At 32.8% G+C, this 24,615-nt stretch overlaps 3 protein-coding genes and 1 pseudogene across 4 annotated transcripts; 1 reads left to right on the plus strand and 3 right to left on the minus strand.

The window, feature by feature from the left end:
• Positions 1-1,334: 1,334 nt before the first annotated feature.
• Positions 1,335-2,968, minus strand: LOC125215657 (putative indole-3-pyruvate monooxygenase YUCCA4; annotated as a pseudogene).
• A 5,798-nt stretch (positions 2,969-8,766) lies between these two features.
• On the plus strand, positions 8,767-11,483 carry LOC125214056 (F-box family protein). Of its 2 annotated transcripts, none has more exons than XM_048114920.2 (6): positions 8,767-9,133; positions 9,233-9,384; positions 9,907-9,988; positions 10,097-10,290; positions 10,809-10,945; positions 11,088-11,483. In XM_048114920.2, the coding sequence occupies exons 1-6, from the start codon at positions 8,904-8,906 to the stop codon at positions 11,199-11,201; spliced, it is 909 nt and encodes a 302-aa protein (XP_047970877.1). In that variant the 5' UTR covers positions 8,767-8,903; the 3' UTR covers positions 11,202-11,483. The 2 variants fall into 2 exon arrangements, with proteins under 2 accessions (XP_047970877.1, XP_047970876.1); XM_048114919.2 differs by having other exon boundaries at positions 8,768-9,133; positions 9,901-9,988.
• Positions 11,484-11,708: 225 nt separating this feature from the next.
• Positions 11,709-13,761, minus strand: LOC125199330 (reticulon-like protein B1). Its single transcript, XM_048097384.2, has 5 exons — positions 13,392-13,761; positions 12,768-12,948; positions 12,545-12,686; positions 12,241-12,310; positions 11,709-12,140 (listed from the first exon to the last, which is right to left on the minus strand). Exons 1-5 carry the CDS (start codon positions 13,603-13,605, stop codon positions 11,971-11,973), a joined length of 777 nt encoding a protein of 258 aa, XP_047953341.2. The 5' UTR covers positions 13,606-13,761; the 3' UTR covers positions 11,709-11,970.
• Positions 13,762-16,662: 2,901 nt separating this feature from the next.
• MAKR5 (membrane-associated kinase regulator) lies at positions 16,663-17,801 on the minus strand. The gene is made up of 2 exons (XM_048117165.2): positions 17,095-17,801; positions 16,663-16,996 (listed from the first exon to the last, which is right to left on the minus strand). The coding sequence occupies exons 1-2, from the start codon at positions 17,723-17,725 to the stop codon at positions 16,896-16,898; spliced, it is 732 nt and encodes a 243-aa protein (XP_047973122.2). The 5' UTR covers positions 17,726-17,801; the 3' UTR covers positions 16,663-16,895.
• Positions 17,802-24,615: the final 6,814 nt, after the last annotated feature.

The raw sequence follows: 24,615 nt of genomic DNA on the forward strand, positions 1-24,615 counted from the left end.
ACGTGATAGCTTAGTAACTCTAGAGACCGTAATTCAAGGAAGTCCTTTGGATATTAGCTTTTGATTGTGGTTCCTAAAATTCTGCATTCCTTAACCTGTTTTGTATTATATTTGTTTTTATGTTTGCTTTTACTTGTTTATTTATTTCTGTCTAGTTTAAATAATCCAACTGAAAATCCGTGTCTCTAAATAGTATATGATGCTTAGTATATGATAGACAGTTGCAATCTTATTCCCAGTGTTCGATATCCCGATACTGACCCTTAGCTATACTAGATCTACCTTATATACTTAGTGCATCAATCTCCAACCATTCCACTAAACTCAAACCTATTTTAGTGTAAATCTCACACTAAATATTGATTATGCTCCAACCATTTACACTAAACTTAAACCCAAAAGAATATTCTTCACCCACTAACTTTTTATACTTTTCAATCATACCTCTATATTTTATCTAAATTACACACTAACCCATGGCACTTTGTCAATATCTTAAATTAAATTAAATAATACTCCCTCCGTCCCATATTTGTAGTAACATTTAGTTATGGCACGGGTTTTAAGGAATTGGTGGAGTGTGTAATTAATGAAGTGAGAGGTAGAGTGTGTAATAAATGAAATGAGATAGTGGAGTGAGATGATGGAATGTGTAATAAATGAAGTGAGATGATGGGGTGTGTAATAAATGAAGTGAGTTAGTTGAAGGTGGGTCCCTCTTTGACTTTTTGGTTTTTTTTATTTTTGTTTTGATTTATTTTAATAAAGATAATGGCATTTGGGTGTAATTTTAGTGAATAATAGGGTAAAATTTTATGTGTAAATATGGTAAATTCTAAATGTTACTCCAAATGTGGAACGGACTTTTATGGCAAAAATGTTACTACAAATCTGGGACGGAGGGAGTATAATAGAAGATTTATTAAATATTAAGAGTGTATTATTAGTATATACTTAAGAATATTATAAATTAAATATATTTTTAATCATAGAAAGATTGTCAGGCCAACCAAACATCTTTTTTTATCTAATATTCAATCTTGACCTATCACATATTCAATCTCAATATTATTTTGTTTTGCAAACTGAACCTGACCTAAGATTCAAAATATGGATATCATCTTGTCCTTCGCCTTGCAAACCAATTATCTATAGATTGTTAAACGTTTAGAAACTGTGTACTCCTACATACATGATTAAATTTTATCGATATTTCATATTAATATTCTACTTATAGTTAATTTAAAATACATTGCATACTAATATATCATTCTGCGACAATTTAATTAATAAAATAAAATTGATTTATAATTTATTTTGATTGAATTTAAAATTTAGAAACGCCATCGCCATTGTAAACGTCGAAACTCCCAACATTTCCGTCGGCAAAATACGAAACCTAAACAAAAGAATAAAAGAAAATTCTCCACACTAGAGATTTTATCAAAATACTCCATATCCAAACTTAATTTCTTTGGCTGAATATTTCTTGGTATCATATGTATCAGCTATATCTTTAGCAACTTTAATGGCATCTGATGATATTCCGAAAAGCCCCCTTCCCGTGAACCCGACTGCATATAATCCGTTCTCTCCCTTCCAACTATATGGGAATGGTGTCTTGGGCATTCCATCTTTTGTGAAGAAATCCTCACCCTATCACCAAAACAATTAAATTAAGTAGCAACAATTATTGTTTCTTAAATACGCAAAAAAATTCCATATTGAATATGGATAAAAATTAAAATTAAAATAAAAATGTGTATATTTAGTAGTGACAGTAAGACATGACAAAAAAAACTATTTTGCCGAAACGTTTTGAAATAAATAAATAGAACAACCTTTAGCCAAGTGGGCACATTGCTCTTATACCCCGTTGCAAGAATGATAGAATTGAATTCACGTTCTTGGCCTTCATTAAATCTTGCACCATTTTTTGTAATCTCCTTCACTCCTTCCACTATCTATTAAAAAGTTATGAGAGATATAGAAGGTGAATGATATTTCTAGACACTCGACTCGACTATATATATGTATATACCTCAATATGTCCGGATTTGATAAGAGAGAAGGCGCCAACGTCGAGCACGGGTGATTTTCTGGTGGCGTTCTTGAGCTCAAGAGGGCCGGTTTTGGGACGGCGGAGGCCCAATCTAGCGGTGCTTCCCATGGTGAAATTCGCAACGAGGACGAGAAACTTGTCAACAAGCTTCAACGGCAGCCATTTCAGCAACACCATCGCCATTGTAAACGTCGAAACTCCCAACACTTCCCTCGGCAAAATGTGAACCTAAACAAGTAGTAATAAAAATAAAAGAAAAATGTGAATATACTCCATAAAAGGTAATGATAAGTTGGTAGGAATAATTACTGACAGAATCTCTGACGGCCATGGAGGGAGAAGCGTGGTGGCGGCAGAGATCCAAGCTGACTTCCATGCCGGAATTCCCACAGCCGACAACGAGCACCTTCTGGTTGGCAAACTCAGAGCCCGACCTATACGCGCTCGAGTGTATGATGGGCCCTTGAAACGTGTGCAGCCCGTGGATCTCAGGAATCACGGGCTCCGCATTCTCCCCAGTTGCCACGATGAGCCAGCGCGACACGTAGGTTGAACCCATTGTTTGGAGGGTCCAAAGGGCGACCGCTGGATCAAAGCGGGCCGAGAGAACGGTCTGATTGAATTGGGGGTGGATTGAGAAATGGCGGGCGTAGTCCTCCAGGTAGGAGACGAATTGATGTTTGGAAGGGTATTTAGGGAAATGATTAGGGAAATTGAGGAATGGGAGCTGGCAGAACTGGCGGGGAAGATGGAGCTTGAGACGATCGTAGCTGCGCTGCTGCCACAGAGATGCGATGCAGTCCCTGCGCTCCAGGAGGAGAACGCGGATGCCGCTTTGGTGGAGGCACGCGGCGGCGGAGAGGCCGACGGCCCGGCGCCTACGATAATCACTTGCTCTTGCTCCATTAACAAAAGGATTTGGTTTTCCCTTTTATTGCAGAGAATCAGAGATAGAGGGAGTGTGTCTTTCACAAGTCGACGCTAATTTATAGGCGCATGCATTTATCGGTTTTGATTATCTACTCTATTTGTGTACTAGCATTTTTGTCAATGCAAATAATATTAATGTGTTTATAATAGTAATACAATTAAAATCAGATCTTTGTTTGCTTAGATTATATGTCTGGTTGATAAGAATAATTATACATTTCATTAAAAAATAGATTAAATTTATTTATTATAATAGAATATATAAAATATGCAAACTTTTATATAAACTCCAATCTATGATTTGGATCATTAGAAAATGATGATAAAATAATAGCAACAAAAAATGTCAAAGGTTGATGTTGTGTTGACATTTTCTATAGCTATTATTTTGTTATCTGTTGACATTTTCTAACGGTTCAGATCATAAAATAAATCTATACTCCTGTATGGATAAAATTGTTATTGTAAAAATATCTACTGGAGGAGCAGCAATGAAGGCAATAATAAATACAAAAGTTGCGGTCAATAAGGTAGGGATCATCAAAACACCAAACCATCCAATGTAAAGACGGTTTTCGGTACTGGTTATCCAGTTGCAGAAGCGACCCCATAGACTTTCGCTTTCGCGTCAATAGAATTAACAAAATAAATTTCTGCTAAAGAATAAACTACACACAAACACACAACATAAAGAGATTTTGAGATATAGATAAATGAGGTGTGAATTCATTCTTAGTTAATGGGGTTGACCATATTAATGGTCCATTTAGTAATTGCCAAACATGGTCGCGATTGGGATTATAAGCAATGCATGACCTCAAACATGGACACAAATAGAAATAGTGACCGCGATTACAACGTGATTAAATATTTGGTCAAGACAATTAATGTAGGTAAAGATTTGGTAAATATGTTTGATACTCTAAATCGTCCTGAAAAAAGACTCAGTTTTTAGTGAAGATTCATTTGTCACCCAACTATTGTTAGTCCTCGCGATTAAAAGTTGTTCACATTATTAATTTCATATAATCACTAAATTAAATAAAAAACATTATTACACGAGGCGTTTCTTTTTGAGTTAAAAGTGTTAACTCTTTTAGATTTCTCTACGTTATTATCTCTCTTACTTTACTTTCTTTTCATTTTAACTTTATTATTTTCTTCTTCCCACAATAATTGTCACTCTTTTCTATTTCGGTCTATCTCACAATAATTGTCACACTTCATTTTTACTATAAATAGTAAGTAGGTCCCACATTCCACTAACTCACTCCACTCACATTTTATTAAAAAAATATATAAAAAAGAGGTCTCACTTCCACTAACTTTTCCAACCAACTTTTTTATACATTTCTTAAAACTCGTGCCCACAATAAAAGTGACAATTATTGTGGGACGGAAAGAGTATTATTTTTCAAAGAATTTAACTCCAAACATAAATCAATAAATCATATTGAGGTACATTTAAGGTGCATATAATGGTCCAATCTAGTGTTTGATATGTTGGTTAAATTTTCTGTGAGACCCGCTCAATGGGCAAGGGTCCGTTGAACTAAGGCTGAAAAAGCGGAAGGGATCACCTCATACTTTGTATGCTACATTTCTTAATACACTGCTAATAACTTGACAAATGAATCTTATTTTATAGAAAGAAAAATTATTTTCAGAATTTATTTCCTGCACTATCTCCCTACTATATTTAATTATGTTAACTCTTGTAAACAAAAAATATAAATAGTCAAATTTTACTTATTTCAAAAAAATTATAAAAAGAGTCAAATCTTTACGTATTTCAAAAAGTTATAAAAAGATGATTTTTTCTTTTTTCTTTTTTTATTTTATTGAAATAATTTGGTTTGTAATATCACTAAAAAAACTTTGATTGCAATTAATTAGAATTTGACAAAACTTCTTAGATTTAAATAACTATTATCTCAATAAACAGTACTATAAATATTTATAAAATTTCCATAAAAGTATTGTAAAACTTTAATTAGTTAAAAAATTGAAATAATTAGTTGACTCTATTATATTTTTATTTTATTGAGAAAAGATAATATAAGTAGTTAGATTTAAAATATCAGAGAAAGTAGAGGAGAAAGATAATAGAGAGTTATATCATAAAGATTAGTCTATTTTTAAATATTAATTTTTCCTAAGTTATTTTAATAAAGTAAAAAAATATTGAAAGAATTTAACTCTTTTATATAATCTTTTGAAATAAGTAAAATTTAACCTATTACTACATTTTTTATTAACAAACGTTAAAGATAATTATTTCAATTTATATTTTTTTGTTAACAAATGTTAAGACAATTATTTCAATTAAATATAGAAGAGAGATAGAGATGGAGAACCGTGAAGGAAATATGTGTGTTGTATTGGAAATCATTTTTCTTTCTATAAAATAAGATCCATTTGTCAAATTATTAGTAGTGTATTAAGAAATGTAGCATACAAAGTATGAGGTAATCCCTTCCGCTGAAAAAGGGTGTTTTATTATCATGAAAAATTGAGTGATAATAATATGAGCAACACTATATCAATCTTAAATTTATGTGAAATTTACTAATACAGCCTTCAGTCTTAGAAATATAGAAAAGTCAGAGAATAGTTTTGGAATTTTCTATTATAGTGTGACTTTAAATAACAAACTAAACATATGATATTAAGGACCGTATATAACATACCATTAATTCAAACGCCACAAGTAGAAATCAAAAAATAAGAAAAGCATTTCTACATAATGATTGTGTTCTTATCTAAATGAAAGGTAAACTTCAATTCAAACACATACTTATGTTAATTGATTGCTTGTTTATATCCAATCCAAACAATTTGTGTAATACTCCTTCCGTCCCCAAAAAATATGCACTTTGGATTTGACACGGATTTTAATGCAAAATTGATAAAGTAAAAGAGAGATAGAGAGAAAAAGTAATTAAAATATTATTAGTGGAGAATGATTCTCATCTTTTATATACTTTCTAAAATTAGAAAGTGCATATCTTTATGGGATATTTACAAAAGCACTCCTGAATTAAACGTTGTCTAAAAAAGGAAACACCCTAATTGCATTATTTATAGTATTATTTATTCCTAATTATTATTTTGAAAATGATACTCCACATTTGATGCAATAAAAACACATCAGCATTTTATACTACTCTTGTATATTTCCATAGATTTTTTTACGCAATATATACAATTCCAAAATTTGCCTAAATTTCATTTTGACAATTAAATATACTATCTATTATGTAAAAAAATAATAAAAATAAAGCAGGCCTTCATATGTTTTAACTAAAAAAAACATTATTATGTGTATGAGTGTGATAAGGTAATAAAATATACTGCACATAATAAAGCCCAAATTATATGTTACTATTTTTATTACATTCGAAGCCCAACATACTAAAAGCCCAAAATGGATTAGCGTGTTACTCCCTCCGTCCGCGAATAGCAGTCCCATTCGTTTTACCATTTATGGAACCGGGACGGGTTTTAATAAATGTTGAAAAAAGTGGGTGGAAAAAAGTTAGTGGAATATGGATCTCACTTATTTATATTAGTTTTAAATGATATGTGAGTAGAATGAGTTGGTGGAATGTAGGTCTCTTTACCATTTATGGTAATTATGAACCGAGACTCTTATTCGCGGATGGACCAAAATGAAAAAACGGGACTCCTATTCGCGGACGGAGGAAGTATTCCTGATCCAGAGTTTCGCAAAATTGTTTAGGATTTTTTATTTCCATAATTATTTAGTGTCCTATTCTTGATTAATTTGCATAATTGTGCAATGTCTCTTCTTCGCATTCCAACTTCGGGACTAGAGCAACCACAGTTCTTGCCTTGGTTTGAGAAATTTAAGAGATTCTTGGGTCGCCTTTGATAAATTTGAATTCGCGTTGAGATGTATTATTGTATAGGGTTTCATTACTTTTGTTGATTTACGTTGATTTTACTCTTTGATTTAAGTTGTTTTTATTTGTTGTATCAAAATTGTTAACTTTTAATAGAGTTATTTTTATTAATGTTGTGTTTAGTTTTTTTCTTTTCTTATTGTCTTTAATAGCCACATGGAATTAATGAGATGAAGTATGAGTGCTACTACTAATTGGAGTGAAACAGAGTAATCTACTGAAGCTACGTTATTAGTCACCAAAATCATTTTTCTGCAACACACACAAAAAAAATACTATTAGTGTGAAAATCATAAGACAAGGTGTAGCCCTGCTTAGTAAAAGGGCTAATTCACATACACCTAGTAAAGCACGTGTAAATCCAAAGCCATGCAATTCCATCTTTCAGCCCTTTCTTCCATGCGTAGCTTACAACATGTACTTACCAAATCTTTCAGCCCTTTCTTCCTTAAATAATTTGGAGTAGTACATTTATTGTTGGCGAGAACGTTTGGAATCGATTGAGCAACAAGTGAAATCAAGAACAAAATCTAAAATGGAAGGAAGAGGAATCTTGTTTTATTGAGAGATACAGAGACAATCAAAAATTGGGAATGAAAACCCTTGTTCTAAAGATCAGCTTAGCGAGAAAGGGAAAAACAATGAACGGCCGAGATCTAATCCATCTTACTTAAAGGATCTAACGGTGACAACTAATCCTTACACTTCAGCTATAAAACGTAGTCAGGCTCATGCGACTTCTCTCTGCTTCGAGTCAGCCCCAAAACTCTGGCTCAACACTTAGCACCAACCAGCAACCGCCAAGATCACATTTATATATATAGATTTTGAATACAGAACCCGAATTAACATCAGATGTGAACGTGAATGTGAATGATATTATCTGCTATTTAGCAATGTGAATGTGAATAATATTTTCTGCTATTTAGCAATGTGAATAATCACTATTTTCAAATTTAAAAACGTGAATAATCCATTTTGGTGATGTTTATTACCAAACAAAAATTACACTATTTTAACCAATTAAGTATAATTTAATTAATAAGATGTTTCTTCTACCGATGAAGCATAACTTAGATCATACAACATTTTTTCGCATCAAAGTTCGAGTCATGGAGAAATTTTAGAAGAATTGTATATTTTCCTTTTAAGGAAAAGTTGCATAGTAAATGTCATCTCTGTATTAGTTTCAACTTTCAAGTACAGATTTGTAGCATACATAAAAAATATTAATAGTAGACATTATTAATACTTCCAACCAATGTTTTACAAATCGGATTGGTGAACGAAGCGGAGAAGCTACTTGTTCACGGTTCAATCAGTCCAACCGGTTTAATCACTGGTCGAACTGTTATACTATTTTAAATATAAAATATATTAAATTTACATATGACTAATTGTATATTAAAAAACGTTAACCTTATATATAATTAGTTGTAAGTAAAAATATTAGAATTTCATAAATAATAAAATTGGTTAGATAAATAAAATTAAATTTATAAATGATTAGTTATACAGAGTCAATATTAAAAACTATTAAACTCTGTATAATTATAAACTCCTATATTGTAAAGTGATTGTAAAAGTATAATTAAAATATAAGAAATATAGAATTAAAATGAATTATTAGTTTGGTGGAAAAAAATTGATTTAATATATAATAATAATTAATGCTCACAATATTTTAAAATAATAATACGGAGTGAAGTGGAAAAGGAGTTGATATTATGTGTTCAAGTCCAAGCAAAATTCAAAAATCGGTTTATTTTCCATAAATAGCAGAAATTTTGAAACAATATTTTAAAAAATGAAAAAAAAAACTCAAAAATCGGTTTATTTTCCATGAATAGCAGAGTATGAGAAAATGAAGAAGAAATAATATATCTTCTAAATTAAGCCCATTTAAATCGTCCATTCCTCAGTAAACGGCTGTGAATTATTTGTTTTTGTCAATTTCTCCCAATCTGGAGATCTGCAGTTTTGAGATGGTTATCCGGAATCGAAAAATCAATGCTTGTGCAGCTGGGAGATTCAACAACCCAATTGATCGATACCAATCTTTATCAATCAAAGAATGCCTCTCCAAACCCTCCCAATATTTCTTCGCATCTAAACAATTGAGCTTCCTTCTTAAAAATGCCTACTCTAAGTTCCCCAAAAATCTTCAATCGCTCATTTTTCAGGATACAATTTTCGCTTTCCGCCTTCTCCCCGAGTAAGCCTAAATATGGGGGGAATAGATTTTGTGATATTTAGGTTTATGAATTGTGCATTTTTTTGTTTTATTTGGATTATTTATTGATTGAAAATCCAGGATGCAGACGCAGTCAGCAATTTCAGCTGCTAATTCTCTTCTGCAAAGTGCGGAATTTGCTTTGCCGAGGCAAAAGAGAGCATTGGCTGTCACGGAACACAAGCATGCAGTTGTTGCAAGTAAGAGAAAATCCAAGACAAATAAAGAAGAAGGTGCTTTTTCACTTTACTTCGACTTATTTGGGATAAATGCTTTGTTGCTGTTTGCACTGTATTGTAAATTGTGATCTTGTTTTTGGTGTGGAAATTAATTCCTTTTTGGTTAATGATTTTAAAAGAATGATCTAGGGTTGTGAATTAATTACTTCAATCTTTAGGTTGAACTGATCGATGTATGTGTAGATACACTGTTGAGTTTGATCCATTGATCCCTCTCTAGGCATTAGAATGCAGTAATCGTGTGCACTTCGAGTCGAAAGGCATAAATTCATTTATTTGATCCTAAGGCCTCCTCACTTGATGCACTAGCTTAGTTTTGGCCTTCTCGTAAAATATTAACCTGTGATTTGTTTCACGTATTGGGCCAAGAGAAGAGTTAACCTTTAATGTAGCTACTGTGCAACATTCTTGATTGTAGCGTTACGGTATAATGGGCATCAACTATCAGTCCTTTGTTTGTATGGTTTTCCGTTTTCCAGATTGTATTTGAGTTGTCTCCTTGTGTTCCAGTTATAGATCAGCTTCCTCAGGATGTTCTTGTACACATATTTGGCTTCTTAGATGTGAAATCTCTACTTTCTGCTTCTGCAGTCTGCCGGTACTTCCTTTACTCATCACTCAAGGTGTTTTTTATGTTCGTCTTTTACCCTCATCACGATGGTCATGCATGTTGGAAGTGGCTTCTCATATGAGGGTCAATTTACAGGTCATGGAATGGTGCTGCTGGTGACAACTGTCTATGGAAATTGTTGTATGACACTTACTTTAGCAATTGTGAGAATATTGTGAAGAACAAGGGACTTGAAACAGTTGGAACGAGTAAAAATGAGATGCGTCAGATTGAAAGCATTACATCATTTGGTGTTAACTATAGATTTGCATTTGAAGCGGCCTATAAAGGTATGTGATTCCTTGGTCTGTTTTGGTCCTTTTGACAATAGTTGCATGGGAAGCAAGTTCATAATATTAATTACAAAGGGTGGCAACCAACGATAGTGACTGACTCTACTGATAAAAGTATCCGATTAGATGAAGATTTTAAAAATATCCAGAGGTCCTTGAGAAGATTAATCTAACAAAAAACAATGAATTAGACAGAAAACGTGAACATTGTCGATCCAATTCAAATGCTTTTACTACTAAATATTCGACTCCAAGTACTGTAAGAATTGAATATATTTCCATGAGATTCAATCGTGAACATGACCGGTATCTATCAATAGAAGTTTTTCTTTTCCTTTCGTACATGTGGAAATTGTCCTACATGGGAATTTCAGTCTTGTTGTTTTGGTATGTGCACCAACCCACACATGCCTCTGTGTGTTTATATGGATTGTTCGTGGTCCTATTTCAATGTAACGATGTCTTATCCATTTATATCGCATTCTAATACTGAACTTTTTTTTTATTTATTTCAGATGAAAAACTGGGATGTTGTACAGGATACTGTTCAAGTTGCCATTCAATCGTGTGGCTTAATCGCAACAGATGTTCCAATCAGACCGGTAGAAGAAATGAAGTAGAGCACCAAATCATGCCTATATCTATAGAAAAGGTGACTTCAAAAACACTCTCTATTCCAAATTCTAACTTCAGTTGAGCTATTTTGTTTCTTCACATGCTTCACTCTTTCATCTTCTAACTTCAACTTTTGTCACAAAACCAAATCTAACTAAATGTTTTTATGGGAATCTCAGATTGATGACTTCATTTTAAATGGCTTTGTGTCATCTGAGTCTTCCTCAGATAGTGACAGTGATACCGATGATGAGTTTGCCTTGAGGCTATGGGCCTATCCTAGACAATATTAGCTGATAAACACCATGTTATGAAATGTTGTAAATTGTGTTTTTAGGTTTTTGGAGAGGCCAGCATCTCATTCAATGGTATTTTTCGCATTGTCTGGGTTAAGGGTTAATTTATCACAGGAGATTTTATGTTGTGAAAGAGTAGGCTTCTGCCATCCATTGTCTCCTCTTAAGCTCTCAGCTATGTTAATATAGTAGAAGACAAGTAGTTAGTTGACAGTCACAGACGAATTCAATAAACTAATTTATCATTGTTAAATGAATACATTTATACTTTTATCATAAGCTCCGTATGTTGTTGATTATATATATGAAATTTGTGTTTGGGGAAAATGCACACCGACGCCCTTTCCTCACGAGTCACGAGTATGATATTAGAACAAAACCAATTCAGTTTCTTGGAGAATTCAACACAGTTATATATTGGTAACCAAAATAGTAGTACTACTGTATTTAGCAAAGAGGCGATGTAAAAGTATTTCTTGGTTTTCTAAGTAAAGACAGTTCTGCTACTCATCAATCATCATGGCAATTAAATTTGGACTATCCATAATTGTAAGTAATATAATTCCAAACACTGGAGCAAGACAAGCTCAAAACCGCCTAAATCAAATTTTAAACTATGAACCCGGATGTAAAAAAAAAAAAGCAAACGACCAAACACGGGTTCCATCAGGCATCAGACAACTTAGCCACAACAACAAGAAAGGAAATGGAAATACAAAGCCTTTCAAGACAGACCTAGTAGCACCACCTCACACAAAGGAATCTTCTAAGCGAACTTCTTATCTTTAAGAGGGCCTTTTGGAATTTTACTCAAAACCTTGGCATCAAACACAGCATATTGTTTTTTGAACTCGGCCTCAGCCTTCTCAGCAAAAGCATCAACCTGATCTTCGTACTTTTCATAAAGAACTGGAACCGTGTGCAGCAAAACGAAACCTGTATGAGAAGAAAACAAAATGAGGTAGTGCAGATGTTGGCTGGATCACTATACTTGGAAAGTATCAGTAACTGAGATAAACGACAGCCAGGTACTTACATATGTAGAACAGGGTAAGGGAGTTGAAGCAGGATCCAAGAATTGACACAGTCCAAAGGCCAGCAATCACCTATTATGACAGAATGCAATACACTAATCAGCAAGAGATTGATGGTAAAAATTGTGAACTTTAGAAGAAAACCAAAACAAAGAAACAGAATTAGCCTTAAAAAACTACTCCAGTAACACAATCATAACAAACTAAGAAGCCATGAGGTATATTCTGGTCACAGCTGGCCAATACACAGGTGATTAACCAAAACAGAAAACTTATGCTCTATAGCAAGAGCGTTCAGATACATACAGCAAGGAATTTCTTCAAATCTCTCCCAGATGCTACAACTCGAAGCAAGGCAAAAAGTGAGTTGATTTCTGTCCTAAGGGCTGATGCTACACCGAGGACAACATCCTGAGGAAGAACAACTTCAGGGATCTTTGGCGGGGACCTGAGAAGTTACATAGGAAGTAAGACATAAGAACACTTAAAATGAATAGAACTTTTAACCAGGGATCATAAATAACCATACTTGTTGATGAAGGTTGATGCATTTGACCACAAGAAAACGACTGCCAAACCAAGAATCAGGATGTGGCAAACTAGCGTGAGCAGGTGATACTCAAGCAATTCAAAAAGCACCCAAATTGCAGTAGCAAGACCTAACACACCACCAGTAACTTTCTTGTCCCTCCATAGGAAAATGTCAGCAGCTGCCACCAGTAAAAATAGGTGCATCAATAATAGATCAGTAATTGTAGTATGCAAGCAATGCTTTATTTTCTACATTCTCAAACGCCTGAATTTTTAAACAAATGTTATAGCAGATCAGACAGATATCCATGATCATTTTCTGAAGATCATAACACAATATAACAGATTAACCGAAAATACAATCCAAATCATCAAATAACCTAAGAGATCACAATCTAACAAATCAATATAAACTAAATTCCACTCATAACAAGTTCAAAGCAAATCTTCATCATCCCTAATTGAATTTCAGGTTCATATAAGCACATATATTACATTCACAAATCTCATACTTAACAACATTAGCAGAGCCATCAAATCTGAACACACCGAGATTGCGCATCCATCAACCAATAGAAACATTTGACAATGAAAAATAACAAAAGGAAAGGCAACAACATACGCTTTCCGCCGCCCAAAACCTTGTGCACTGGCTTCTCGCGGCCGAACAAACGGTAGATCTTAGCCTTCATGGCAGATGCCTTGGATTTGAGGTCACCGTCATCGTCGGAGTCAGATGACGACGAGCCGCTGCCGTGAAATTTGTCCGTGATCTTGTCGATCAGTGATTCAGCAGCAGATACGTGCTTCTCGTGCTCAGCGTCGTGATCGGCCATTGATTCCAAACTTCGATCTCAAATCCCCGCCGCGGAAAAGTAGGGCTTCAGTCGCTAGATACACTGCGCTCCCACTATTTTCACTTCAAATGTGAGAGAGAAGGAGAATGAGAAATGCAAGGGTTTTAAGAAAGGTATTGGATTTGGGATTGCTGAGGCTAATCCGAGCCGCTTGCTTCGGAGTAACGGAAATCGAGAACAGAAATTCCAAATCTGCGACGACTTTAACGGACGTTACATTCCGAACCTCTTTTTCTTATGCACCTGTAGTCAATTGTTTTTTCCTCATAGTAGATCACGACCGATTTACCTTTTTTTTTAAAGTAAAAATAGATTAATGAAATTTCAACTAAATAGAATGAAAAGTGAAAAAGGCATGTATATCCGTAGAATGTAGCGAATTCTAGTTCTAGTTAAATTCAAACCGCAAATACATTAATTTGACATTGACATGAATTGAATATTTGAACAAACTTCGTTCCTCTCATTTAAAATATAGACAAGATATTTACATGTACAGAAGATTTGATGGATTATATAAGATTGTGTTATGTGATTGCTCGAGTAATCTCGTTAATTTAATCATATTGAAACAATTTAAGATTTGATGGATTATATAAGATTGTGTTATGTGATTGCTCGAGTAATCTCGTTAATTTAATCATATTGAAACAATTTAATCGTATGGAGTACATTTCAAGACCATTATTAATTTATTATACACACAAACATTGCATTGATAAATTACTCTACAAAATGTTATATATGAAAAAAAAAAGTAAATTGTAAAAAAAAAAAAAAATTACTCACGTTCAGTCAAATTCTCATCGATTTGATAACTTTAAAATAATATCTTTACTCCATATTATAAATTTATCATATTTCTAATAGTCTAATGACAAAAAATTCGGCATATTACATGTGTCTAAACCTATTGACGTAACATATATATGTGTAAAAATAAAGACGTGCAGTTACAACGTTTTGTGCACGTAGTATTTTTTACGGTGTATTTGTCATAATCTCATATTTTCTTTAAAATATGAGATTATGTGATAATTGAAAAAATGTTGAAGTTATGATATAGTAATCGACAATTTTCTAAAATTATACTCACCCTCTCTACGAAAAATAGTCTCATTTTGCTATTTGAGATATTCACGAGACCCGTTTCTAAAAATGAAAAAAAAAAATCTCTCATATTTTATCCACTTTTTTTCCTCTCTCCTGTGTTTTAGTACTTTCTCTTTATCATTCTCTCTTACCATATCATTTCTCATTAGAATATGTTCCACAATTGAATCTGTTTTTATGAACGGCAGAGTAGAATTAATCAGAATTCGACCAAATTTTATAATTTTTTTTTTTTTTTACAAATCACCCAAAATTAAATCTATATAGACTTTTGACTGGAAAAAAACCCAAATTATAGATTTGTTTAGGCTGAAAAATCCAATTTAGTGATTAAAATATTGTGTAATAAGATATGGGCGGTGAGTATATAGGAATCTTGAGGTGGAGGAGAGAGAGAGTGAGTGATATGATACGGCGTCACGTCGCAGTTCAAACTTTGAACTGAACGTGCTTACAAATCATAAAGTTCTTGACGTGACGTGGAAGCAGGTGAGTGGTGGCCACCACATGCCTTATCAGACTGTAGTGGGCCCTCCCAAGTGGGCCTGTTGCATGGCATGGTTTTTGGGCCGTTACTGGACATCATTTCAGTTTAATTCTTTTCTTTAACTAACTTTTCATTTACCTTGTTTTATGCTCTTAATTTTATATTCTTAGGTGGTATTCGGTTTGTAAGATAAAATAATACTAAGATACAATCTAAAATTGAGTTGTGATATCATTTTAGTCACAAGAGTAGTTATGACTAATTATCACATGATTATTCATCTAGGATTGAGTTGTGGGGTTGAATCTCATGAACCAAACACACTACAAATTTAATTTCGGATACAAATTAAGTCCCCATGAATAATTTTATTTTAGGGTACTCTCCAAATTAAGTCCCCATGATTTCTTTGTTTTTTTACGAGTTAAGCATCAATGCATCAGAGCTAATTGCCATGGGTCGAGAAGGCTTTCTTATATTCATTCTTTCGCTAATTCGGTGAGATGATGATTAACCAATTTGGTTATTACAGACATTGATGGTAAGTGGTAACATAGTTCAAAATAGTTTGTTGGGCCTCATTAACTAAAAGAAACCCTCAAATAATTTCAATCTGAGAAGCCCACTAACACGGTCTGATTAGTTGGGAAATATAGTACTAGCTGATACTCCTATTATAAATTTGAATAAATGAATAAAAAAATATTGTATTACAAAGAGTCATCGAGGAACGTGATAATTTAATATGACCTTTAATACATTTTGTTTGACTTTAAGCATAACCCATTTTCAACGACCCTCAGTCTACGCTACTACATTACTGTAAATCAATTGCTTGTTTTTAGTAATGGACTAATGTGGGTCGTTGACTCGTTGTTAGAATTCTATAGAGCACCAACAAATTAAAATTGTACACTGCTTATGGGATCCATGAACCAACATCACCTGTTTTATCAATATTTAATATTCACATAACATTAAAATTAAAATTGTACTTCAGTTTACACTAATAATTTAATTTTAACATTCTCATACATGTTCTAAAATCACGAAGATAGATTTGGATGTCGTTGAGAACTCAACTAACCTAATCCAATGTCAATTGGAGCAAGTAAAACTGCATTAAATTCGACCCTTAGCAGGTGTGACCGACTAACTAAACTGTGCGACTACTCTGCTCCAACTTTGGTTGGAATTTATTTTCGTTCTTTATTCCCGGTCCATTGCTAGTGATAGCCATGAATCTCCTCTACTTTTTGATTAACAACGGTTTTTCAATCCATGGGTTTCGTTTTATGAATTCATCGTCAAAACAAGGAGTTAAAACTAGCGCCAAAAGTTGAAGTTTATGCGCTAAAATAAAGTGACATTTTGTAACGTGAAACCAAAAACACAAACGATGAAGCGATCGTGATCTAAGTAGAAAAGTCCATAAAATTACATTGCAGGACATGACATTTAAAATTCTTTTAAAAGTTTAGCCACACTAAGCATCTCTAATATTTGGCCATCAGTTACTTTTTAGTTTTACTACTAGTTGTTACAGAACAACAACTATGCATTGGTATACTAATTGGACTGCCCGATTTCAATTTTTTTTCTTTTTCACTTTTTCACTTTTCAAAAACTATCTTCCCGCTGCTTCTGTTTTCCGCTACTGTACTGCGATTCAAATGCTGCACCGTTTTTGCTCCTCGAATGAATTTCTCGACGCTGCTCTTAGTTTCTCGTGTGATGGATCGCTCGTAGCTCTAAATAATCGCGAATAATCTGAAATAAAATTAATCGAATAATGATTAGCAATTTGAATTCGTACCAGATTATTTTTGAAAAAGAGGAAATTGAAGTGAAATGAAAAATGAAGGTACCTTGGGATGAAGAATTGAAGGATTTTTTGCAATGGAGAATGGCGCCTTGGATTCCGTCGTTCTGTTCCAGCAAGGAATCGTCTCTCCGGCGGATCGACGGCGGCGCAACTCCAACCGAAGCCGATCGACTCTTTCCTAAATTCCGCGTCACAATCTTAAAGCTTCCGATCAAGTTAACCGGAGAAGACGACGGAGTTGCGGAATCGGTCGATTTCACCTTATTTGAGATCTTCACGTAGAACGGCCTAATCAACTTGAGATACTTAGGTACGGACTTCTCCTCGTAATCGAAGTTTTGTCTCATCATTTTGCTTCTCAAACTGTTGCTCCGGTCGAGCTTCGACGATTTCGCCTTGGTATCGCTTCTCGACGATTTCCTGAAACCTAACATGAAGACCTGAAACTTAGGAGCTGATCGGAGGATAGTCACAGGTGACAACGGCTTCGATTTAGAGAAAGGATTGTTTTTGCTTTGCGGAAGATGAACATCGGTCGGAGATTCAATGAACTGAATATCCTTCCTCGAATCTGAACCGCCGTCCGGCGACTTGAAATCTAAGTCGAATAGGGAGTCCTCGCCGTCTGTGACGTCAGCTCGGGTCCAGAACTTGAGAAGATTTAGCGCTTCCATTGGAATTGGAGAGTTTGAGAGTGAGAAATAGGAAGAAAATATGCGTGTTGCAGAGAGTGATTTGGAAATATGAAGTGGAATGGGATAGGATTGGCGAACGGTTGAGAGGGGAAGTGATTAATATAGAGGAGGAATAGCGTCATGTATGGAGAGAGCGTCAAATAAGACAGGAGAATCGCGAAACAGCGAATGGAAAAAGGATGATGCCAAACAGAGACCAGGGCTCAGTCTTTTACTGTATGACTAATTGGTGTGGATGGATTGGAGATGGACCGCTGAGTCCTGCAACAACTACACACTACAGTAAGTAAAATTTAATCCCTATTTCCTCACCAAATTATTGCAAATGAGATCATTCCTCTATATTCTATAATACTCCATTCACTTAAAAAGTAAAATCAATAGTACAAAAATTGAATTTAATTTCTTTCAAAAATGTCAATAGTCTTATTATATGTCTCATTTGACCTGGCACATGTTTACTCTTTAAGTTTTCATTGACTGTTTCAACTTTCAACTTGAAATTGCTTCGTTTTCACGTATATTTCCTTAATCATTTCATAATTTCATTCGACGTGAATTTTTAAAGACTGTAATAGGTGGTGAAATAATAAAAATATAAATTCCATTTTTATATGAACTTTCATGGAGTATTAATAAAGTGTGAGTGAAATTAGTAAAAATAAACTGAGACAATCTCTAAAAAAATACGCCATGACACATAATGAGGAACAAAGGGACGAAGTAAGAAAAAATAGCATCTCAAAACACAAGCTATCCAATTTCAAGATGACCAAACCCAATCTAGATCTGGGAAAATGGTGGATTAAAGCCACATGAGCTGACGATGACATATATTAATGGTAACCAGAATTAAACTTCCTAAAAGAAAATGAAGAACATAACTATATAAGTACTACCACTATATAATTATAAAAAGTGGATATAATCAGTTGAATGGGAAGTCTTTGTTATGTGAGAATGAGCATCGCATTACAGTCTATCCTTTTGCGTAACCAAAGACTAATCGAGTTTCATTTTAGGTGGAAATTTATGATATTCAGATCATTGTGCTAATTTATGATTAAAACGATATCCGTATTTATAACCCCTGATTTCCTTTTCTTTGCTTATAAAAGTATATTTTAAAGATGAAATAAAAGTGCTTTAGCAAAAACTAAAGTTGTAAACACCGTGGGCACTGGGCTGCAATGGGAAAAGAAACAAAGTCAAAAATGTGTTATGAAGCTTAAATTTTACAAAAAATTTAGTACTTTTACCGCATTTTAAATACATATCCTTTTTTTTATTTTACTTTTCACCCAAAATAGGACATGGTACTATTTTCTGTTTAATAGTACTGGAGTAGTAGTATTTGTTTTCTACTGTTTTTCAGGGAAATTAGTTTTCTATTGTGGCCATTTATGGATTTCGCGGTGGATCACATATTTCAAATACTAGAGTAATAATATACAGTATTTATGTATTTTATGTTTACGGATGTATTTGTGGAGAAACGGTCAGTGACTTAGTCCACTGTACAATCACTATATTCTTTAAGAAGGCACGGTTTTATTTATTATTTTGGTGTTGTCATTAGTCATTACATACGCTAAGCATACTTGAATTGTCTTTTTACATGTTAGTTTTCGGTATAATAAACATATTTATTTTTTTCGTAGTGAACTGTCAATGTCAACTGAATTTTGGTTTTCATTTTATATATAAGGTGGTTCCACTTTTTTAAAAGAGTGATGATAAACAATTAAATTTTGTACAACTAAAATAAGGCTATATTAAAAATTTGATGTATTAATTATATATTAAAATAATAAATATAGTAAGTGGACAAGTTAAAAAGACTTATTAGTCTTTAATCATATTTTTTTATTTTTTTATTTGAATTTCCTTCCTATTTTTTTAAAATTTGAAAAAAAATATGCACTAATTACATTTATGATTCCAAAAAAATAAAAAAAATTATACACAAATCATAAATATATGACCACAATATTATACACTTTCTATGTACTATATATGCATTCATATACTTTAATTAAATCCATAAATAAGCCTATTTTTTTCAAATAAATTAATTTTTTGTTTTACAAAATTTAGTCACGTAGATTTATTGTTTTGATAAAAAACACTAAATATGCACAATAAAACTCATTGTGGATATTGAGTTGGAAGTAAAAGAATGAGGAAACTAATAAAATCTATATCAGTAGGAAAGCTGCACATCAGAAAATCACATATCACACTCCTAATCTTAAATGTTTAGTTATACACTCCACCTCTCATTTGACAGCTGAAGGTTTTACTGTACATTAGAAGATCAAAGATTGCACTCTAGGTCAGTTTCACTTAATCTAAATGTTATAGTACTCTCATTCGACAGATGAAGCTTTTAATTTATCTTTGTTATTCATTTTTGCTTCTTGCTACAGAAAGAATGTTGATACCATGGAACCATTCATATTGCTAAGCAGGGGCGGAACCAGAAATACAAATTAGCCGGTGCTGAAATAATTATTAATATTTAATACTTCGTATTATATATATTATAATTAATTTGATTTATTATTCTGATAGATTTGTAAATAATATGCAATCAAATTTAGAAGAAAATGATACCCTATTTTGTTTGAAATATGAAAACAAGCAACCATAAATGTTGAGAAATCAAAAATTAAGTTGAATGAGGTATTAGACAGAAATACATTTATAAAAAGAGGTATTAGCATAAAAACTAATTTATTTGTTGAAATTTTGTTATTTGGTTTTTAATTTGATGTTATGTATTTCAAATAGTAAGTTATTCGAATAATTGTTTTAATTTTGATGTTAGTATAATTTAGGTGAATCCAATTAAATATTATAAGACATTAATTAAATAAAACCATTTAATTATTTTAGTAAAATAAAGTAATTAATCTCAAAACCAATTTGGTTCATTAACTTTTCAAATCATTTAATATTGGGGTGATTTGACTAAATTAATCAAAATTCAAAACCCATTTAAAAGGCCCAATTGATCAAAACCTAAAAACGAGCGCCGCATCCTCTTCCTCCTTTCTTTCTCTAATCTCATAATACAAATAAAAAATTAAATCTTTCGTAAACATAAATGGGTCCGGCGCCGGCTGTCTCCGTCCTTGTTGCTAAGTGCTCAGCAATCTTCCATACCTTCATCAGCCATCAAAGTTGAGTGTGTACATGTATTTTTATTTGGCGTAAATAAAAATAAAAGGGTATATGATTGGAATGTGTTTTGCATGACTACAGTATGTGTTTTTGTGTAGCTTATCTTAATATGAAACTGTTTATAAGGAATATGTTAGTAGACTGAAGAACCAATTGGATATGGAAGTCCCCCTACACGCCCCTTCCGCTCTAGGCAGCTTCTGACTGAAGATGAACAACTCCGAATCATCTCAGAGTGTGAGGGTTGCGGTCAATGTCAGGCTGCACCGACTGCATGGCCATTTTTTCGGAGCAGATGCATGTTCAAATTGGACCCCATGAATTCCAATTTGACTATGACTTTGGAATGTTCGACTTCCACAAGTGGGCGCAACACAAGACGTAATCAAATTGGAATTCAAGGGATTCAACTTGAATTCTCAAGAAAAATTGAGAGAGTGAGGGAGGCGTGTGATTTGTAATTTAGGTTTAGGGTTTCTCGTGCATTTATAGAGTGCAATATATAATATTTTTAATTAAATAAATTAAAGATTTGAGAAGATATGGAAGAATAAATGAAAGATTTGAGAAGATATGGAAGAGAGAGTTGGCGTGATTTTTGGGGAGAAATAAGGAAAAATTTCGAAATCTAGCCTATTTAATTAGCCTATGACTTAATTTGGTATTTCACGGAGTAGAATAAAATATCACGGAGCATAATAAAATAATAATTTCTCCCAATCAAATAGGAAGTAGGCGATTTTATATATTATCCCACAAGAAAATAAATTTAAATCCTAATTTAAATAATGGTAAGATTTGCTAGAATATTTATATTTATTCAAATCCTCCATAGGGCTTGGGTTTCTATAAAATGCATTTTATTTAAATAAATAAAATGATAGTAAAATATTAAGCTACACAGAGTTTATAAATCACAAATAAAATTGTATAAAACTTAATATTTATAAAGTACAAATTAAATTATTATTATTACTACTAAAATTTAATTTAGATGAATATTAAAAATTAAATAAAATTTCATGTTAAATACTACTACCATTTAATTTTTTATATTTGATTTAATCCTAAATAAAATTTTAAATTAAAATATAAAAATCCATACATAAAAAGAATGAAAAACTATAAAATGCTACAAAAGTACAAATTTAATCAATTAAAATAACTTAAAAACAGTAATTACTACGATTATCATGCATTATAAACAAAAGTTACAATAAATACATTCATAAATTTTATAAACACGGGCCACTCTCATTTAAAAGTGATGATTGATTATCATAAAGTGCATAAAGTGGTGCAAAATAAATGATAATATTACTATAGAATCAGAATTATGCTAAGCACAAAAAAAAATATTTTATTGAAATTGATCTACATTCACTCACCTAAAATAAAAAGAATGAAAAAAAATATTTTGTAAAATATTTTCTGTAACGTAAAATAAATGGAAATGATTGCCACCACTTTTCCAAGAAGACACCAAATCTTTAAAATACTCATTTGAAATTGTAGGAGATGAGTTGGGGAGGTTATCTCTTGATCACTTTCAATCTTGTATCGTATGATGAAAAAACTTCATTAAAACTGACTTACATTCTCTCACCTAAAATGAAAATAGATGTATAAAGTTTACATAGGAAAAAAGTAAGCAAACATATAATTTGACATACTGTCGCCTTTACCTTAGCTCATTTTGCATAGGGGTGGTTCGGTATGGTATACCGTACCGGGAGTGCCATACCGTATACCGTACCGAAAGTTACGGTATGACAAAAATCATACCGATACCGTACCATAAGTTTCGGTATACCGGAGTTCGGTATACCGGAAATTCGGTATGGCAGTTTTCCATACCGTTACCATACCGTGTTATTGGAATACCGTACCGCATTTCGGTATATCGTACTTTTGCGGTATACCGAACTGCGATATGGTATTCCGATATACCGTTATACCGTGTTTTGCGGTACGGCATACCGTTATACCATTATACCGTGAAAAAATCTATTATATCCAAAATATTTTAAAAAATTTAGTTTTCAACTACTTCAAAAAATAGGGTTCCCAATTTTGATTCTTTTATTTTTTGTATAATAAAAATTCTTATTTTTAAAATTTAGTTTAAATATAACATATATAAATATATATTTATATTATATATATATAAATATATATACCGAATCTTCGGTATATATGAAGCATCGGTATATACCGAATCTTCAGTATACCGGTATATACCGGCATACCGAATCTTCGGTATACCGCGGTATGGGAAATCTTATACCGTTACCGTACCGATCTCTATCGGTAAGGTATCATACCGTACCGAAAACTACGGTATACCGAAAAAACGGTATTTTCGGTATTTTTTTCGGTACGATAAGTCCGATATTTCGGTATTTCGGTATAATTCCCCAGCCCTAATTTTGCATTCTTCATCCATCAAATGTTTCATTTAAACTAGTAATCATGAGTGATTCACAACCAAAAAGAAGAGGCATTTACTAATGTAATAAATATATATCAAAAGACGTAAGATCAAAATCCTCAACAACAACAAATATATTAACACAATCATGAAAAAAATGGAGTGCATAAACTGATCTGAGCGAATTTTGGACGCAAAACAAACTTTAATAATAGACAAAAGGTGAAAACACCATGCAAAATGATTTCATATTTAAACCATGTTGTTGGAGAGTAATGGAAAAAGATAGTGAAGAATATAATGGAAAAAAAAGAAGTTAGTGGATATTTATAGTCCAAAAAATAGAATAATAGGAGCCTCTTCCAAAACTTTTCATTTTCTGTACTAATGCTTGGAATTAGGGATATCAATTCAATCCGAAATCTGTGGGCCGGCCCGAACAACTCGGTAATATAAGCGGGTTAGGGCTGTAATTTTATGACCCGAATACAAAACGGGCTAAACGGATTGTCCCGAATGGGTTGGCGGGTTAAACGGGTTGGCCCGAACGGGTTGTGGGTCGGCCCAATGGGTTGTGAGTTTTAATTATAAAATATTAAGTTTTAGGGGTTTTTTATATTTTTTAATACATAATCATTAGACTTATTCAATCTTCATTCTGCACTTTTCCACTCGATCCCACAATATCAGCTTTCAAGTTCCATCTCAACTCATCATTGCACCGTCCCATCATCTGCCACTAGTGTCTTACCACCACCAAAGCCAATCAAGACAAAATTAAGAACTAACCTATCAAAATCTTAATATATTTATCATTTTAATAATGATTCATGTAAGATATGACACGAACACAAGCTTTAATTTATATTGTAGTTGATTGAGATGAAAGGCTTCTTTTCAAGTATTACTGAAGAAAATTATGAAAATTTGAATATTTTATATGATTCTAAACTAAAAAGGAAAAAGTATCTAAAATTTAAAATCATTTTATAGAACAAAATTTTGATACGAAACCCGACGGGTTAGGGTGAGGGTTGAAAATTTATGACCCGAAAAATCCATAACCCGAATGGCCCGCACCCAAATAGCCCGGCGACCCGAGTGGGCTGGCCCGAACCCGAACGGGTTAGCCCGATTGACATACCTACTTAGAATGATTTAAAAGTGGAGTTATTTTACTGCACAACCTCCAAAATTTTAATTATTTAATTATTGGCTATCCTAATATCCTATACACCGTACGAGAGAAAAA

Source organism: Salvia hispanica, chromosome 3, assembly GCF_029641045.1.
Source record: "Salvia hispanica isolate PSC_SH4W2 chromosome 3, Shi_PSC_v1, whole genome shotgun sequence".
Taxonomy (NCBI): Eukaryota; Viridiplantae; Streptophyta; class Magnoliopsida; order Lamiales; family Lamiaceae; genus Salvia; species Salvia hispanica.

What these genes read in the sequence shown, in the direction of transcription:
- LOC125214056 (XM_048114919.2), top strand. Translation starts at nt 8,904, where the DNA reads ATGGTTATCCGGAATCGAAAAATCAATGCTTGTGCAGCTGGGAGATTC. An exon ending in GCTTTCCGCCTTCTCCCCGA is followed by an intron (nt 9,134 to 9,232) that starts GTAAGCCTAAAT and finishes TTGAAAATCCAG; the next exon opens with GATGCAGACGCAGTCAGCAA. An exon ending in CAAGACAAATAAAGAAGAAG is followed by an intron (nt 9,385 to 9,900) that starts GTGCTTTTTCAC and finishes CTTGTGTTCCAG; the next exon opens with TTATAGATCAGCTTCCTCAG.
- MAKR5 (XM_048117165.2), bottom strand. Translation starts at nt 17,725, where the DNA reads ATGGAAGCGCTAAATCTTCTCAAGTTCTGGACCCGAGCTGACGTCACA. An exon ending in CTTCAATTCTTCATCCCAAG is followed by an intron (nt 16,997 to 17,094) that starts GTACCTTCATTT and finishes ATTTTATTTCAG; the next exon opens with ATTATTCGCGATTATTTAGA.
- LOC125199330 (XM_048097384.2), bottom strand. Translation starts at nt 13,605, where the DNA reads ATGGCCGATCACGACGCTGAGCACGAGAAGCACGTATCTGCTGCTGAA. An exon ending in GGTTTTGGGCGGCGGAAAGC is followed by an intron (nt 12,949 to 13,391) that starts GTATGTTGTTGC and finishes TACTGGTGGCAG; the next exon opens with CTGCTGACATTTTCCTATGG. An exon ending in CCTTACCCTGTTCTACATAT is followed by an intron (nt 12,141 to 12,240) that starts GTAAGTACCTGG and finishes CTTCTCATACAG; the next exon opens with GTTTCGTTTTGCTGCACACG.